Source organism: Ruditapes philippinarum, unplaced genomic scaffold, assembly GCF_026571515.1.
Source record: "Ruditapes philippinarum isolate M1 unplaced genomic scaffold, ASM2657151v2 ctg8214_1_1_1_1, whole genome shotgun sequence".
NCBI lineage: Eukaryota > Metazoa > Mollusca > Bivalvia > Venerida > Veneridae > Ruditapes > Ruditapes philippinarum.
In genome coordinates, this window is record NW_026863322.1 from 112,619 (window position 1) to 131,390 (window position 18,772).

Here is an 18,772-nt window from a genome sequence, read left to right on the forward strand (position 1 = left end):
TTGCTTTTCACGTGAAAAAAGAGCCTGACTAGAACCACTGAACTTTACACTTAATCATTAGCTAACATAGAAAATATCAGTTAATACATTATGTCATGTTTAATTGAGTAAAAGTGGATAATGTATTCTTGCATATCAGACTGGTGTTTGTGTGAGTTTTACTTATGCTGGAAATTTTATCTGTCATAGGGGTAGCCAGATGAGTTGTTTGCTTAACAACTGCAATATTTTAGTGCATTTTATCGATGAACTGCATTAAAATAACTTCATTTCGGCGTATTTAAGAATGAACTGCATGCTTAGGATTATGTAATTTTACCGTTGTGAATGAAGTTATTATTTCATACGCTGTTGTAAGAAAATAGTTTTGGGTGACACCGTGTAATGACATGGATTTCCATGGAAAATTGTTTTATTTAGGTAAAGAATTCAATTTATGATGGAATATGGTAGAATATGCAAGAAAAAATATCTAACATAAGTTTGTGGTTCAAATTGGAATATCCGTCCCTCGTTGGGCGGGTCCCCTCGGGACAGATATTCTGATCCGAACCGCAAAATATGAAGATATTATTAGACTATTTTGCCTGTTGTTAGGACTTGAGGTTAGGACTTGAGGTATGAGTGTAAATCCAGAAATTGTAAAATACTGATATATTTTTGTAAAGGTTAAAATGTTTGCTAAATGGTTTGTTTTTATAATTGTATAGAAGTGTTAAGAGACCTGTCCGGTATGCCTACAGTAGTGAAGAAGACGAGGCCATTAATGATGAAACACCGAAGAAAAAAGGTAGGGTATTTCATATGTTTTGATTCTAATGTGCTGCCTAACAATCTGTACAATATACAGTTGACTCTCAATAAGTCAAAATCGCTTTACTCAAAATTCCGCCTTAGTCGAAAAATTTCTAAAGTCCCGTCAAATTTTCTTCTTTATCTTTGTATTTTAACTCCGCTTAGGTCAAATTTTGACTTGCCGAGACTCCTGTTTAGTCGAAAAGAAAAATTGGGTCCCTCAATTAAAGTCCAACATATTTACATCTCAATAAGTCGAAGTGTGAAAACAACCGTCTGATCAAAGGTCGGCAACATCAAGGTGAGAAGTTGTCACTCATGATTTACACGTTTCATAGTAATTTTTAATTGCCGTTCATCGTGTATTATTAACACGTCGTAAAAGTGGCTTTAATCCGTTTCAGGACTTAATTGGTTTTAACAGTTAGATAACTAAATTAAAATTTAATTACATTTCTTAAAGAAAGTTGACTCATGCCAGTCTGACGGGTGTTAGTCAAATAACAGCCTAGGTATTGATGTGTGTTATCAACGTAAAGGACATTTGTTTAATTAATTATCTGTCATATTTGTACTTCCGGTTCAGGATAGTTGCTAATTTCGTTTTCGTCCGATAATGAATTAAATCAAATGTAATTGTGTGTTTCTGTTTCACTATTAATAAACATGTATTAAATTTTGAATGATATATTTTTGTTCATTAATAATTTGCAGTTGTAAGTGATTTACCGTCATTTCAATGGTTGAATATTGCAGCATTGCCGCTAACAACAATAACAAACCTACTCCTTTGCACATTCAATCAGGTACATGTATATACATGTAATGGTGGTAGTTCCACGTTACTCGAATTCCGTTTCTCTCGAAGTTAAATGCCCAGTCCCTTGGATTTCGAGTTACCGAGAGTCAACTGTATCAACAAATAATTGTGTCTACTTGCGATAAATGTTTCTAGTATTGTGTCCTTCGAGGGAGCATTGGTCGTTTCCATTGATATCCTTGTGGCTAGCTTCCTGGTTAAGTTGAACAATTATAGAGTGCCTGCAATAATAATGAAATGCAGGAATTTTTATGCCCCCACAATGTGGGAGCATATAGCGTTGCACTTGTCCGTCCGTCAGTCCGTACGTCCCAAAATTTTGTGAACGCAACTCCTCTTAAACTGGATGGCAGATTTTGCTTAAACTTACAGGGATGAACAACCTTAATGTGTAGATGGTAGTAAAGGAAGGAATTTTCGCTGCGACCAAATTTAACAGAATTATGGCCCTTTGTTGATTTTTTCACGAGATACTATGTAGAAATTTTGTGAACGCAACTCCTCTTAAACCGGATGGCAGATTTTGCTTAAACTTACAGGGATGAACAACCTTAATGTGTAGATGGTAGTAAAGGAAGGAATTTTTGCTGCGACCAAATTTAACAGAATTATGGCCCTTTGTTGATTTTTTCACTATATACTTTGTAGAAATTTTGTGAATGCAACTCCTCTTAAACCGGATGGCAGATTTTGCTTAAACTTACAGGGATGAACAACTTTCAGGTGTAGATGGTAGTATAGGAAGGAATTTTTGCTGCGACCAAATTTAACAGAATTATGGCCCTTTGTTGATTTTTTCACTATATACTATGTAGAAATTTTGTGAATGCAACTCCTCTTAAACTGGATGGCAGATTTTGCTTAAACTTCCAGGGATGAACAACCTTAATGTGTAGATGGTAGTAAAGAAAGGAATTTTTTGCTGCAACCAAATTTAACAGAATTATGGCCCTTTTTTTATTTTTTCATTATATACTTTGTAGAAATTTTGTGAACGCAACTCCTCTTAAACCGGATGGCAGATTTTGCTTAAACTTCCAGGGATTAACAACCTTAATGTGTAGATGGTAGTGAAGGAAGGAATTTTTGCTGCGACCAAATTTAACAGAATTATGGCCCTTTGTTGATTTTTAGTTTTCAACTTGTGGCACATGTAGTCCAAAAAATATTTGACCTAGAGTCATAAGATTGACAGAACAGTGGCTGTGGGGGCATCCGTGTCCTATGGACACATTTCTAGTTTTTACTATATCACAAAGGGCCAAAATTTATTCCCATTCCAGATCTGATATAGCAACTGTAAAAAAAAACCTTAAAAGTCATGTACAATGTATAAGGTAGAATTCTGCGTTTTAAAATTTGTCAAAATGTTGAATCTTTTTTCAGAATTTATGCCTTGGACCTTTTCCAAAAATACCTGGGAAAGGCCCTGAAATCTCTATGCTAGAATATTATTATTCTGATATGTGAAAACTTCAAAACCAAAACTAAGCTATACCAAATTAAACTGACTGATCATTCTGTAAAATTTCTTTTTGTCATTTATGAACAATAATGAACTGTAATACAAAGGTCAAAGCTAGGGTTGGACACCGGTTCCCGGTATCGGTCCTATACCGAATAGTAACTTCGTAAATTACCGGTATATACCGTTTCGTAAAATACCGGTACTGGATTTGATACTTTTGTAATTTTGTAAAAAAAAATAATTTAATAGTCAAAATGTCAAAAAAATAAAAAGATTTTTAAATAAAAACAGCCTACAAACACGTAAAACAAACTATGAATTACTATTATCATGCGGCGAGTACGGCTTTCGCGGCAAACTTGAAGTTTGTGACGCGGCGATATTTTTGTAAAACTATTGTGCCGCTTATGTTCAAGATAATAATATTTTTGTACTCGGCAGGAAACTATAATTATTTAAACTGATTTTGCTAAAAGTTTGTAAGTTTTAAATGTCAAAGAAACAACGAGAAAACAAATCAAATACTTGAGTATTTTAAATCATCGGCACATCGCACACAGTCCTTCCAAACACATCGCACACAGCGTTTGCCGTAATGACAATGTAAATCCATCATATGACAATTGTTTATTCAAACAATGCTTTTAAAAAATAATTAAATCCTTTTTTCAGTTTAAGTCTCTAAACACTCATAATGAATACATATTTAATGTTTCCAGGTTCTTTTCATCCATTACCACATGTACAAATCCACACGTGAATTACGATTTTAACATAAATGAGGCCGAAATATTCCAACAAAATATGCCTCCTTTTGTTTTTAGTGTAACACTGAACTATTATTAAACATGTATACATTTTCTTAACAAAAGAATGCTGACAGAACTTCAATCAAAAAGTGTGAATGTCGGCGGCTCTTTGATGGTGATAGAGTAACAACATCAAAGGGAGGCATATTCTTTTGAATAGCCTATTATGCACCTGTCAAAGGTCCACTTGTGTGTATTACACATTTAGATCTGTGATACTTTAAACAACTGAAACATATTTCATATAGTCTTTTGTAGGATTTTTTTTGCAAATGTTGGCAAGTATTTTTGCCTATTTGAGCAGTATGGAATTATGCAATTTGGTAAGGACAATACTTTTTTTCTGTAGCAAGATGTTCACGGTGCATGCTATTGAAAAATAAAAGATGTATAAAATTGAAGGGTAAATTCAATATTAATAAATACCAAATCCTTATTATTTGTAAAGCATAGGTATTTGCTTTATGACTTCTACAAGGACTAATATTAGGTTAACATGAAAATGTAAACAAGTCATTTTGGAAACAGTCTGTGCTGACTGTGCATATACATGTATTTCAAAATTTCTAAGTTAATTACTGGTGGAAAATATGTTTGTGCTGTTGTAGTAGAACAGACTGGAAACATAAGTGACTTTGAAAAAACATCTAATGAAATTTCTTACATGTAATTCCAAATTGCAAAGTATGCCAACCAATCCAGTGATTTCATTTATTACAGTAAACAATAATGTGATTTAAAAAGAATATCAGCATCAGAATAAAATTTCTACACAGTAATAATAATAGCTGTAAGAAAATAATAGATAACCAACTGTCTTAAATTCTTTCAGATGTAGAGATATCAAGATTAAAACAATAATTTGTAGACTTCTCAGCTGCAGACTGCTGTCCTGCATAAGATATTTTGCTGTGTTTAAATTATGTCATGTTCTTTTGATGAAAAAGTAAAAGTATTTTACAATTAACATGTGTAAATGTTGTAAAAAAAATAAACACAAAACAACAAAAGAAAAGTATACTTTACAGAAAGACCAGTAATGTAACATTTTTATTTTCTATTTAAATACTACATGTTATATCTCTTCAGTCCTTATACTTGCAGCAACGGGTTTGGTATTGTAAAAGTATCAGTATCAGTATCGATAAAATACCCGTATCGTTTCGTCAGTACCGGTATCGGTATCGGACCGTTTCGTGAAGAACGATATCCAACCCTAGTCAAAGCTGTTGTCAAGTTAACATGTTTGCAGATAAATAGCTTCCATATTGAATATTCACTTTTCCAGCTAGAGAAGAAGTTGTCAACAATATTGCCGAAAGTAACTTGAGCAAAGGTAAAGGAAAAGCTCCTGCAAGTGGGAAAAAGCATGTTAAAAAAGGCAAGCCGAAGAAGGTTCTCCTTAATGACAAGGCATTACCAGAGTGCAAAAAATCTGAAGATATTCCTCAAGAAAAAATAGAAGATGACACCACACTAGTTGAAGTGAAGAAAGAGACGGATGATGGAGTAGCTGGCAAATCAGAAACTGATATTAAAAATGGTAGGGATCATGAAAATGTAGAGCTGAAAATTTTGCAAACATCTAGTTTGTGTAATTTGTTTGTGACATAATTATGGACATACTGGGTGTGAAATATTCCAGTGTGAAATAATTAATTGATCTGAGTTTTGGTGCTGTGTCCTATTAATAATAAGACTGTAGATGATATGTCACATTACACTGTGTGTAACATGCTCTTAAATGATTATCTAAACAGTTTTAGGATAAGAAACAGCATGCATTTTTATCCAGATGTCCAGAGCTGAGAATAATCAAGAGGTTTGTCCATCTGACTGCTATTGTCGCTATAAATTGATTACAAATACAGTAGAACTTCTATGAATCGAACTTCGATTTTCTCGATGTGTCGAAGTAAAATGAAAGTCCCGATTTTTCCCTTATCGTGTCGCCTTGAAAAGGTGACATATAGGGGTTACTTTTGTTGGCGTCGTTGTCGGCGTCCCCTAAAGCTTGTCCGGAGCATAACTCAGTCACTATAAGTCTGATTGACTTCAAACTTGGTATGCATGCTTCTTTCAATAACCCGAAGTGCAGTGCACAAGGACCGGTACTCTGCAGTTCTTATTTTTTGAGTTATTGCCCTTTGTTAATTTTCATACTTTAATTTTGTCCGGGCCATTTCTCTTCAACTAAAAAAGCTAAGGACTTGAAACTTCATAGGATGATACATCTCATTAAGAAGAAGTGCAGTGCACAAGAACCGGTACTCTGCACTTCCTAATTTTTGAGTTATTGCCCTTTGTTAATTTTCATACTTTATTTTTGTCCGGGCCATTTCTCCTAATGTATAAAAGCCATGGACTTGAAACTTCATAGGATGATAGGTCTCATTAAGAAGAAGTGCAGTGAACAAGAATAGTTACTCTGCATTTCTTATTTTTTAAGTTATTGCCCTTTGTTTTTTTTATGCCACCGCAGCATCTGCGATGCGGTGGCATATAGCGATTCACCTGTGTGTGTGTGTGTTTGTTTGTTTGTTTGTGTGTGTGTGTGTTATATAGATTATATAGTGAACTTAAAAAATCTTCTTGTGAAAAACCACTTGTCCAATTTCAACCAAACTTGGCAGGATTGATCCTTGGGTGAAGGGCTTCCAAACTTGTTCAAAGAATTTCATTCCATGCAGAAATCTGGTTGCCATGGCAACCAAAAGGAATTATAAGAATAAATTTAAAAAATCTTCTTGTAAAGACCCAGAAGGCCTAGAGCTTAGATATTTTGCATAAGGCATTGTCTGGTAGACCTCTACCAAGATTGTTCAAATTATAGCCCTGGGGTCAAAATCGGCTCCGCCCCGGGGGTCATTGATTTTCACTATATGTACATATAGTAAAAACTTAAAATACCTTCTTGTAAAGACCCAAAAGGCCCAGAGCTTAGATATTTTGCATAAGGCATTGTCTTGTAGACCCTTACCAAGATTGTTCAAATTATAGCCCTGGGGTCAAAATCGGCCCCGCCTGGGGGGTCATTGAATTTCACTATATGTACATATAGTAAAAACTTAAAATACCTTCTTGTAAAGACCCAAAAGGTCTAGAGCTTAGATATTTTGCATAAGGCATTGTGTAGTGAACCTCTAGCAAGATTGTTCAAATTATAGCCCTGGGGTCAAAATCGGCCCGCCCCTGGGGTCATTGGTTTTCTTTATATGTATATAGTAAAAACTTACAGTAAAAACTTTAAAAAAATTTCTTCTAGCAATTGACAAATGCTAGAGGTTAGATATTTTGCATGAAACATTGTGTAGTGAACCTCTAGCAAGATTGTTCAAATTATAGCCCTGGGGTCAAAATTGCCCCTGCCACGGGGGTCATTGATTTCCAATATATACATATAGTAAAAAATCAAAAAATCTCATTGTCTGAAGGTACAAGGCTTAGAGCTTTAATATTTGTTAAATGATATCATCTATAGGACTGGTACTCTACCAAAGTTGTTCAAATTTTGCCTCTAGTGTCAAAATTAGCCCCGCCCCGGGGCCATAGGTTTTCCTTATATGTGTATTGTAAAATCATCTTCTCTAAATTTACAAAGGCTAGAGTTAAGATATTTTTCATGAAACATTGTGTAGTGAACCTCTAGCAAGATTGTACAAATTAAAGTCCTGGTGTCAAAATTGGCCCCACCCCCAGGGGTCATTGATTTTCACTATGTACATTATAGTAAAAAATTAAAAAATCTTCTTGTCTGAAGGTACAAGGCTTAGAGCTTTGATATTTGGTATATAATATCATCTATGGGTCCTCTACTAAAGTTGTTTTAATTATGCCCCTTGTGAAAAAATTGCCCTGCCCTAGAGGCGATAGTTTTCCTTATATGTATAAAGTAAAGACTTGAAAAATCTTCTTCTCTGAATTGACAAAGGCTAGAGGTTAAATTTATGGCATGAGACTTTGGGAAGTGAACCTCTACTAAGATTGTTCAAATTATAGCCCTTGGGTCAAAATTGGGTCTGCCCCGGGTTCATTGATTTTCAATTATTTTGTCTGAAGGTACAAGGCATAGAGCTTGGATGTTTGCTATATAATATCATCTGTAGGTCCTCTACAAAAGTTGTTCAAATTTTTCCCCTGGTGTCAAAATCGGCCCTGCCTGGGGGCAGTGATTTTCATTAAGTACACATAATAAAAACAGAAAATAAAACAAATGTTTTCTGAATGGGAGAAAGCTACAGCTTAGATATTTGACTTGAAATGTTGTTTGGTGGACCTGTATCAAGATTGTTTTGAATTAAACCCTTGGGTCAATATTTTTCTTGCCCAAGGGGACAGTGACCTACTTTCTTGTCCTTTGATGTACAGCTATGAAATTTGAACCATGTGCACAGATTAAGATGTAAAGTGAACTCTGATATCAGCTGACTTAGATTTTGACAAAATGTCTTACTGTGTTGTCCTTTGATGTAGTCATGAAATTTAGGCTGTCGTCTGCTTATCTTTCTGCAAGGGAATGCTAGCAGTTTATAGTAATACGTTGGTTTTGCATTGGTACCGGCTCATCCAGACAATAATATACGAGGTTAATAAAAGACCCGTTCTTCAACAGTATTTGTTCCTACACTTCTATTTAGTGTTGTATTAATGCGGTGGCATAGCATTTTCTCAAATGCAATCTTGTTTCATACTTTAATTTTGTCCTGGCCATTTCTCCTTAAGTATAAAAGCTATGGACTTGAAACTTCATAGGATGATAGATCTCATTAAGAAGAAGTGCAGTGCACAAGAATCGGTACTCTGCATTTCTTAATTTTTGAGTTATGGCCCTTTGTTAATTTTCATACTTAATTTTTGTCCAGGCCATTTCTCAAAAGTATAAAAGTTATGGACTTGAAACTTCATAGGATGATAGATCTCATGAATAAAAAGTGCAGTGCATAAGAACTGATACTCTGCATTTCTTATTTTTTGAGTTATTGCCCTTTGTTGATTTTCTTACTTTATTTTTGTCCTGGTCATTTCTCCTCTAGTATGAAAGCTATGGACTTGAAACATCATAGAATGATAGATCTTATTGATAAGAAGTACAGTGCACAGAAACTGCTGCTCTGCACTTATTATTTTTTTAGTTATTGCCCATTGTTATTTTTCATATTTCATTTTTGTCCTGGCCATTTCTCCTAAACTACATTGTTCACAAGGCGACACATCCGACTCGCGGAGTTCTAGTATATTCCTTATAAAAACCTATTTATGAGTCGAGATTTTATGTGTCGAATTTTTCGATGTGTTGAAGTTTTTTGTGGTCCGTATAGAATAAATCTGGTACAATTTACCACAAATAAGTCCTTCGATTATTTTGACACCTTCGATCTCGAGACACTTTCACACCTTTTCTGGCCGTGAAGACGATTTCCGATCAACTTTAGTGACAGGTTGACAGGTGTTAATAGCACAGCAGAGTGTTCAAACAGCCTTTTGTATGCGTTGAAATGTGTGAAAAAATGCTTTAATCGCTACTTTTTAGCTCACCTGTCACAAAGTGACAGGGTGAGCTTTTGTGATCGCTTTTCGTCCGGCGTCCGTCCGTCCGTCGTCCGTCCGTAAACTTTTACTTTAAATGACATCTCCTCATAAACCACTAAGCCAATTTCATCCAAACTTCACAGGAATGTTCCTTTGGTGGTCACCTTTAAAAATTGTTCAAAGAATTTAATTCCATGCAGAACTCTGGTTGCCATGGCAACCGAAAGAAAAAACTTTAAATATCTTCTTTTAAAAAACCATAAGAGCTAGAGCTTAGATATTTGGCATGAAACATCTTCTAGTGAGTGTCTACCAAGTTTGTTCAAATAAAAGCCCTGGGGTCAAAATTGGCCCCGCCCCGGGGGGGTCATTGATTTTCCTTATATGTGTATAGCAAAAACTTAAAATCTTCTTTGAAAAAACCCAAATAGCTAGAGTTTAGATATTAAGCATGAAACATCTTCTAGTAAGTGTCTACAAAGTTTGTTCAAATAAAAGCCCTGGGGTCAAAACTGGCCCGGCCCCAGGGGTGTCATTGTTTTTAACTATATGTGTATAGTAAAAACTTTAAAAAAATCTTCTTTTAAAAAGCCCAATGAGCTAGAGCTTAGATGTTTAGCATGAAACATCTTCTTATGGGTGTCTACCAAGTTTGTGCAAATAAAAGCCCTAGGGTCAAAATTGGCCCCACGGGGGGTCATTGATTTTCCCTATATGCATATAGTAAAAACTTAAAAAATTCTCTTTTAAAGAACTCAAAGAGCTATGGCTAAGATATTGAGCATTAAACATGTTCTAATAGGTGTCTACCAAGTTTGTTCAAATAAAAGCCCTAGGGTCAAAATTGGCCCCACGGGGGGTCATTGATTTTCCCTATATGCATATAGTAAAAACTTAAAAAATCTTCTTTTAAAGAACTCAAAGAGCTATGGCTAAGATATTTAGCATCAAACATGTTCTAATAGGTGTCTACCAAGTTTGTTCAAATAAAAGCCCTGGGGTCAAAATTGGCACCGCCCCGGGGGTCATTGATTTTCCTTATATGTGTATAGCAAAAACTTAAAATCTTCTTTGAAAAAACCCAAATAGCTAGAGTTTAGATATTAAGCATGAAACATCTTCTAGTAAGTGTCTACAAAGTTTGTTCAAATAAAAGCCCTGGGGTCAAAACTGGCCCGGCCCCAGGGGTGTCATTGTTTTTAACTATATGTGTATAGTAAAAACTTTAAAAAAATCTTCTTTTAAAAAGCCCAATGAGCTAGAGCTTAGATGTTTAGCATGAAACATCTTCTTATGGGTGTCTACCAAGTTTGTGCAAATAAAAGCCCTTGGGTTAAATTGGCCCTGCAACGTTGGGGGGGGTGGGGGTTTGGGGGCCTATAAACAGGTGAGCGACCTCAGGGCCATCATGGCCCTCTTGTTTAATTGCCGTAGCGGTATTTGAAAGTACATGTGAACAGTAAGAACTATCATTTGAGTACTTCCGTGACCCGGTGTCGCGTCATAATCACATGCGAAATATTTACTATATTCTGGTTTAGTTATTGCCCTTTCGTATTGTTACTTCTTTTGTTTCTTCATTATATACGTCAACAGGTAGTCCAAATCAATTTAGCCTTGAAAAGTTACTTAACATGTCATATTTATCATTGTATAATGTAAAATATCAGATGAAAGAATGAAAGAAAAACATGAAAAAGGTTACGTTATAGATCTTATAATTAGGGCTAGTCATGGGTTGAAATTTTGTCATGAAATTCAGACCGATTCCTGAGTCGAAGTCCCGATGTGTCGAAGTTTTTACGAAAGTCCCTCCAACTTCGACTTACCGAAGTTCTACTGTAGTATGATTTATATCAGAGAACCTGAATTCGTTTTGTGAATTAAGTATGTTAGTGAAAGGGAAAATAGATTTTTTTATGCATTTCAGTACAAAACCAAGAAGTTGCACCTGTTGAAATGATGAGTGGACAGGTGTTTGACAATTTGCAACCTGAAGCAGCAGGTATTATTTTATTCAGACCTAACATATGACTTGTAAGATTCTGTTGATTGGCTTCTTAAATGGTAGATCAAAGTTGAATGTGTTGATTTAACAATACAATCACAGTGTTTTTTCCCACAGAGTTTTGGGGCCAAAATAAGAGCTCCATTCACAAATCTTAAAAGTTTCTATCTTTTCACAATTGTGGATGTAAATCAGACCTGTAGTCATTGACATAATTTTCAATTACCTTGTAACATATTGCAACATTTCAAAAGTCAAAATTTATTATTCAAACAAAAGAACATGAGAAAAGAACAGAGACATTTTACTATTAGACATTATTCAATAAGTTGTGTATCATGAATCAAAGCAATTTTATTTTATCCCATTTAATATTTATATTTTACCAGTATGAATCATAAACAATATGATTCAGTCCATATGTGTTACAGTCTATTTCTTTTCTTAAACCTTAAAACTACATATATATGCCTGTGATGGTGACTTTTATGTATATTAAAATATGTTTCATTGTTCAGAAGCAGTAAAAAAGATGTCAGACAGAATTAAAGAACTGGAAGCCCTGCTGTCTAGCCAGCAGGTACCTGGCTCACAACCTGTCGGTAAGGAGACTAAAACCGAGTGTACTCAACCAGTGAAATTAGAGAGTTCTAACCTAATCTCACGAACACAAGCAGATGTTAAGAGTACTCCATTGTCAAGCCAGGTTAAACAAGAACCTATAGGAAATAATCCTACTGATAAAACTGGAGACCATGTCAAGAAAGGTAATTCTGTTATCTTATTTGTTAATTAGCTTTTGGAAAGTGAATAGTCTTTGCAGGCTGCCTAGTATCCCAAAAATTCCTAAAATATCCTAATTTTTTTCAGTTTGGCTAAAATTCCTAAAAAAAGTGAAAAATTCAAAGCGAATTCCTTAAAATGTCCAATTTTACCACTGAAATTCTTATTTTTTAGCTCAACAGAGCCGAAGGCTCAGGGTGAGCTATTAGTATCAAAGGGGGATGCTCTGGCGTCCGTCGTCCGTAATATTATTTTGATTGGCCCCTTTTAGGGGTCTCTAGGGCTAAAAATAGAAAAACCTTTAAACATCTTCTCCTACAGAACTAATTGATGGATGATCACCTAACTTTGTCGATAGCATTCTCGGGTAGTGTTTTATCAAGTTTGCTCATATTAATTTGATTGGCCCCTTTTAGGGGCCACTAAAGCAAAAAATAGAAATACCGTTAAATGTCTATTTTTAGAGAACTAATTGATGGATGATCACCAAACTTTGTCTGTAGCATTCTTGGGTAGTCTTTTATAAAGTTCGCTGATATTTTGTTTGGCCCCTTTTAGGGGCCGCAAAAGCTAAGAATAGAAATACCTTTAAATGTCTATTTCTAGAGAACTTATAGATGGATGATCACCAAACTTTGTCTGTAGCATTATTGGGTAGTCTTTTATCAAGTTTGCTCATATTAATATGATTAGCCCCGTTTAAGCTAAAGCTTAAATGGCCCAGGTCATGGCATTTCTTCAAATTATTGTTTAAACATCTTCTATGCTCAAATTTAATATTAGAATATATTGACATTCCAACACTGAAAAGCAGTTGTTTCTGGTGAGCGACTCAGGGCCGTCATGGCCCTCTTGGGCCCTCTTGATTTATCTTTTGTTATGAACATACTTATAACTTTGAAAATGTTTTCATTCTAATTATGTTTTTTTTTTATGTAGTTTTTCAGTTTTCTTATTCAGAGTAGGGAGTTAAAGCAGTTGATCAGTTGACGTGTGGTTTCTTTGTCTTCTTTCTTTTTAACCACTTTGATTTCATTGTGTTCAAGGTTGTCACCATGTACAGAGTTGTTTCAACTTAAGTGAATTAATGTATCATTGTGGTTTATACGTATGATTCTTATGTTACTGATTTCAAAACCATTTACCCCAGTATTGCAGTGGGTCCAAATCGTAATTTGTTCTTAAGATATTTTTTTTTGAGAATAGGATAGGTGTCAAACAGTAATATATGGAAACAAAAACATTTATTTTACAGAAATGATTGATGATCTCCCAGACTTGGATGAAAACATTGTAACAACCGGTGTGTTTCATACAATAGTATTGAAATAGAAATGTAGCATGGGGCTTTAATATATTTAATAGTTTCCAAATAATTATCTTTTTTTGCTGAATGCATGCTAACAAACTTCTTTACAAACAGTTTTATATGGAGTGGGTTTTATTGACACTAAAATATCGAGGAATTTTCATACTAAATCGTTAAAGGCTCAAGATGGCTCAGAAATGCTATCATTTTTATTTCTTAAAAACTTCTTACTTTTGGTTTCTTGTTAGAGTTTCCAAAAAATAGTCATTTGCCATATAGATTAATTTTCTTTGTTTCTTTTGCTTGTTTAGGACTTTGTATAATTATAGTGAATAAGTATTTTGTATGAAAGTCAAAATACTATTTTGTTTACATTTCACTACCTTTACAACACATTATTGCATTTTCAGGGCTACCTCTGCTGTTAAACATCTAGCATGCTCTAAATCCATTATTGAAACATTATTGAACACATGTTTGACATAATACTCATTTTGGTATTTCAAGTTTGTTTTAGTCAAGATATAGTCACTGCCATGCTAGTAATAATACATAATAAACAGATATAAAAAAACAACAGATATAGTGGATATTAATTTGTAATTTGTTAAAGTCTTCAACTTTATAAACTGCATTCCTTTTGTCGAAATGTACAAATCATGATACTGCATCATGATATACAACCAAGATGTTATGATAATTTTTTAATACATATTTAGCACAATATCTAACTCACCATTTTTATTTGCAACCTGTTATATAAGCTATTGATAAAGGACATGTGCACTTTACTAACAACATACACCAAGCACAGGGATATCCTAGGCACCAAATCTTTATATATGACCTTTGCTGTGTTGGTGTGACCTAAAATCCAACATAAACAAGCCTTGTTTATTGGTGTGACTTAATATCCAACAAAAACAACCACATTTAGTTGTACTTCTATCTGTAAAAATATATTGTCATCATTATAGCGTCCTTACAACATGCACATCATTCGATCTTGTAAACTGTGTACTGCTTGCTGCATAGTTTTACCATCTTGCTTTAAGTATCTCTCAAAATATTCAGCTTTACCCCCTGCTGATGTTTCCTGCTTTGAATTTGGAACAGTCCATTTGTTGTTGAAGGGAATTCAATCTCACATATTTAAATTCAACAGTCAACTCTATATAGATCCTAGCCAAATTTGCCTGATTAATTCTATATTGGAAGTGAAGGTCTTGTCACCACATCCCTCAATTTGTTGTTCCAAATTCAAAGCATGGTAAGATCATATAGGGTAAAGGTTAATGCTTATGTCACTGCTTAAATAACTAGAAAATTTAGTATGTTTATGTATATAATATTGTATAATCATGCCTTAATTTATTTTTAAGAAAATTTTGAACAGAAAATAATGTCTATAGAATTTTGTTGAAATTTATAAAATTTCAAAAAGTCCTGTATATAAATTCAGTAGGGTTAAGTTTATTGAATAAATTTTTCAGAAATAGATGATATAATATTAAGTATACCTTATGAGATGTAATTTCTTATTATCACTCACTTTTGTTTCTTTTATTTAAAGAAGAATTACCAGACATACCAGCAGTTACGTGTTATGGGGACTCCAGCAACAGTAAGTTGAGCATCCTTAAATTTCCAAATATCAAGTACATGTACTGATAAACCCTTTATAGTAACAAACATAATTTATCAGAAACATGTAGAATATAAGAAATACTTCCGAAATCATGATTTGTAGAAGTAAGGTCAGTTGATAATTTATTAGTCCCCTACCGGTTTACCGGAGGGGACTTTAGGTTTACCCTCCGTCCGTCTGTCCGTCTGTCCGTCCGTCCGTCCGTCAGTCCGTCTGTCCGTCCGTCAGTCCGTCCGTCCACAAAACTGGATCCCGCGATAACGCAAAAAGTACTGAAAATATTTTAATGAAACTTGATATATGGATTGATGGCAGTATGGAGATTATGCACGTCTTTTTCTTTTCTTCCTATGTTGAAAATTCTGGTTGCTATGGCAACAAATAGACTGAAAATATGGCAAATTTTACACATAACCTGGATCCCGCGATAACGCAAAAAGTACTGAAAATATTTTTATGAAACTTGATATATGGATAGATGGCAGTATGAAGATTATGCACGTCTTTTTCTTTTCTTCCTATGTTGAAAATTCTGGTTGCTATGGCAACAAATAGACTGAAAATATGGCAAATTTTACACATAACCTGGATCCAGTGATAACACAAAAAAGTACTGAAAATATGTTTATGAAACTTGACATATGCGTAGATGGCAGTATGGAAATTATGCACATCCTTTTTTATCTTCCTATGTAGAAAATCCTGGTTGCTATGGCAACAAATAGACTGAATTTCAAGATTTCTGATTCTAGTTTTTTAGTTTTTTCACTATAAGTTCTTTATTTCTTGAGGTATTTTCTTCAAACTTTAAATATAAGTTGCTTGTCATCAACCACATCATATGTAACAAGGTTTACAACTCTAGCACAAAATTTATCAGAATAACCTCCCTTGAACTTAAAATTTTCATGAAAAAAACATTGTTTTTTTTTAATAACTTCTTTTTCTGAATGTATCTACTTCAAACTTCATATAAATGTTTCTTATTGTCACTCAACATTTGTGAGTGTTCAATACTCTAGCAAGACTATTTCCAGAATTATGCCCCTTTTGAACTTAGACTCTTTTTTGAGAAATTGGTAATTTTTACTCCAACTTCTTCAATCATGATAGGATTTTGAAAATGTTATATTGTGATAACAGGGATGTTTAAAAAATAACTTTAGAGTGTCCTTCAGTACGTCTGTCTACATAAAAACTGTTTCCTGTGATCACTTTTAAAGAACTTTTTCAACAAATTTACTTAAAATAGGAACCTAAGTGAATGGCAAATGGCCCTTCAGAATGTTGCTTGGGCTCTTACCGTTAGGGGACTTATGGATTGCTTGCAATACTATGATAATTGCTTGTTTAGAATAGTTTGGGTTTGTACTCTATAGAGTGATATACAGTCCTTGTTCTGTATGTGTATTGAAATGAAAAGTTGAGTCCTATAACTGCTTCAAATTGTCAGTTTTGTCATATCTTGTTTTGGGCGAATGTAACACAAGCTATGGTAACAAGATTCTATTTTGAACATAACTTGCCTAATATAACTAAAAAAATGTAATTTGCCTAATAACTTAAAAAAAATGTATTTGGCATTTATACACTTTAATAAATTGTGACAATAATTATTTGTACCAATTGAATGCATCATACATGTGAACTTTTTTCGATGATCAAGTGAGAGATTTTTCTTCAAAAAGAGGAGATTTTAGAATTAGCAATAAACAAAGAAGGAAGTTCTGACATCAAAAATAGGGAGATTTATTTAATTTGTTAAAATTATATGTATTATAAGAAAAATCTTTGAAAATATGGCTGCAGAAAAAGAGAGTCTCCCACTAAAAGTTGGAGAGTTCACATGTATGCTGCATATGTGATTGCTTTATGGCTTAAATATATGCCAATATATTCTGTAAAATTTGTGATAATGGCCTTTATTTTAAGCTTATGTGTTATATATATGAAATGAATTATTACTTTCAGGTTTTTCATCCGACAAGGTTGTTACATCTAACTATACTAAAGCAGGTAGAAGTTTATTCATATATTATCTATATTACTATTATAGGGGTCCTAAGTTGTTTGACCAGACAATACTGTCAGCTGCATAACATTAGTACAGAAAACTCAACTTGTAACAATGCTGTTAGTTGCATCTCGGATATAACAGTATAAATTCAGCAGTCCCTTGAATATTGTTATAATCGAAGTTTACTGTATTTCAAAATTATTATCTTTTGAGTTAACAAAGCACATTTTTGGAATAAAAAAGATTTTCCATAAGTATTGATCTATGAGGTAATTACAATAGTTTAACAATTCAAGTTAAAGTTGAATTGAAGACTGTTCAGTGTGGTTCAAGCAAGCATTATTTATTTAAAGGCGCATCCCTGCAGATTAATGCTTATTTTTATGAACATTTTGAAAAAGTATTAAAAAGTGAAATATTTTCAATTAAGCAAAGTAATTTTTACATTGCAAATGACAGATTCAGTTATGACAGATTCAGTTCCATGTAAATAACCAAAAAATTGTCAAAATATGCAATAAAAAGCCTGAACTGGGTTAATCAGGCAGGAGAATATGGTTATAAATACAGCAAATTTAGACAGTCATTTATTTCATGTCACATGAATTATTACTTGAATTATAAATTATTATTATTATTTTTATAAATCTTAGTATATTTTTCTGATTAATAATGGTTGTTACTTTAAAAAAAATGGCTCATCTTAAGGCATGCAGCTTTAACACAAATCTGGACGCATGCTGCTTTAAGCCCAATTGTTTAGAAAGCTTGGAAGTTTATTTGAAGCTCTCTCAAGTCCACCCAGATTTTGCATGATAAAAGAAAAAATAGCTGTGATCTCACTAGGGCTCGAACCTAAAATCCCTTGGTTGAGAGGCAGACACCTTATCCACCAGGCCACCACTCCTTCAGAGAAAACATGTGACAAACTGTAAGGAGAAGTTATTTATATAGTGGACTTGACATTTATTTCTTGCATATGAGACAGGAGTATCTACTGTTTACACTGTTGCTAGAAAAAAAGTGTCTTACACCCCCAATGTAAGACAAGTCTTGTGTTTTAAATGGTGACATTCCAAGGCACCTGAATGAAGTACATTCAAAGATTGTCGTCTTTTTGCCGTCATGAATGAAGTTGTAATTTATACACTACTATACTTCTTTTCGAAATATCATTTATTTGTAATATGTAAGGAATAGAATTAGACACCGGCTGTTGTCACAGACACAAGTACCTACCTTTCTGGTAAACGTCTGGTAGAAACTCAGCAGGGCCTTGTTGCCGCCGTAAAGGATGGATGTTTCGGTCTGTACTGGCAGTCCGTGTAAGACCCTTAATATCTGTTTATGACCTATACAGTCGTGTATGTTTGGATATTTACAGAAGTAAGAGAACTAGGGGAGAGCACTGGACGAACATTTACAACAGGGCCAAGATGTACATTGATAGTCTGCCCATTATCTGTTCTTAGCAACTGGCTTGTAAGTGACTTTCAAATTAAACTTCTGTTATAGGCAAAGTATGAAAAATGTGTGTTTTTTCTTAATCTTAGTCAATTTCTTTATAAGTAATGATTTGCAAAAAA

At 33.9% G+C, this 18,772-nt stretch overlaps 1 protein-coding gene across 1 annotated transcript in view; it reads left to right on the forward strand.

Annotated features, from left to right (window-relative positions):
• The window catches only part of LOC132721818 (helicase-like transcription factor), a 48,254-nt gene that overhangs the window by 19,946 nt on the left and 9,536 nt on the right, over positions 1 to 18,772 (forward strand). The window contains exons 11-18 of the mRNA XM_060706188.1: positions 711 to 790; positions 5,181 to 5,435; positions 11,352 to 11,426; positions 11,948 to 12,196; positions 13,468 to 13,515; positions 15,095 to 15,145; positions 17,129 to 17,185; positions 18,571 to 18,668. Coding sequence (XP_060562171.1) covers positions 711 to 790; positions 5,181 to 5,435; positions 11,352 to 11,426; positions 11,948 to 12,196; positions 13,468 to 13,515; positions 15,095 to 15,145; positions 17,129 to 17,185; positions 18,571 to 18,668 — 913 coding nt within the window. The remainder of the gene's footprint in view (positions 1 to 710; positions 791 to 5,180; positions 5,436 to 11,351; positions 11,427 to 11,947; positions 12,197 to 13,467; positions 13,516 to 15,094; positions 15,146 to 17,128; positions 17,186 to 18,570; positions 18,669 to 18,772) is intronic.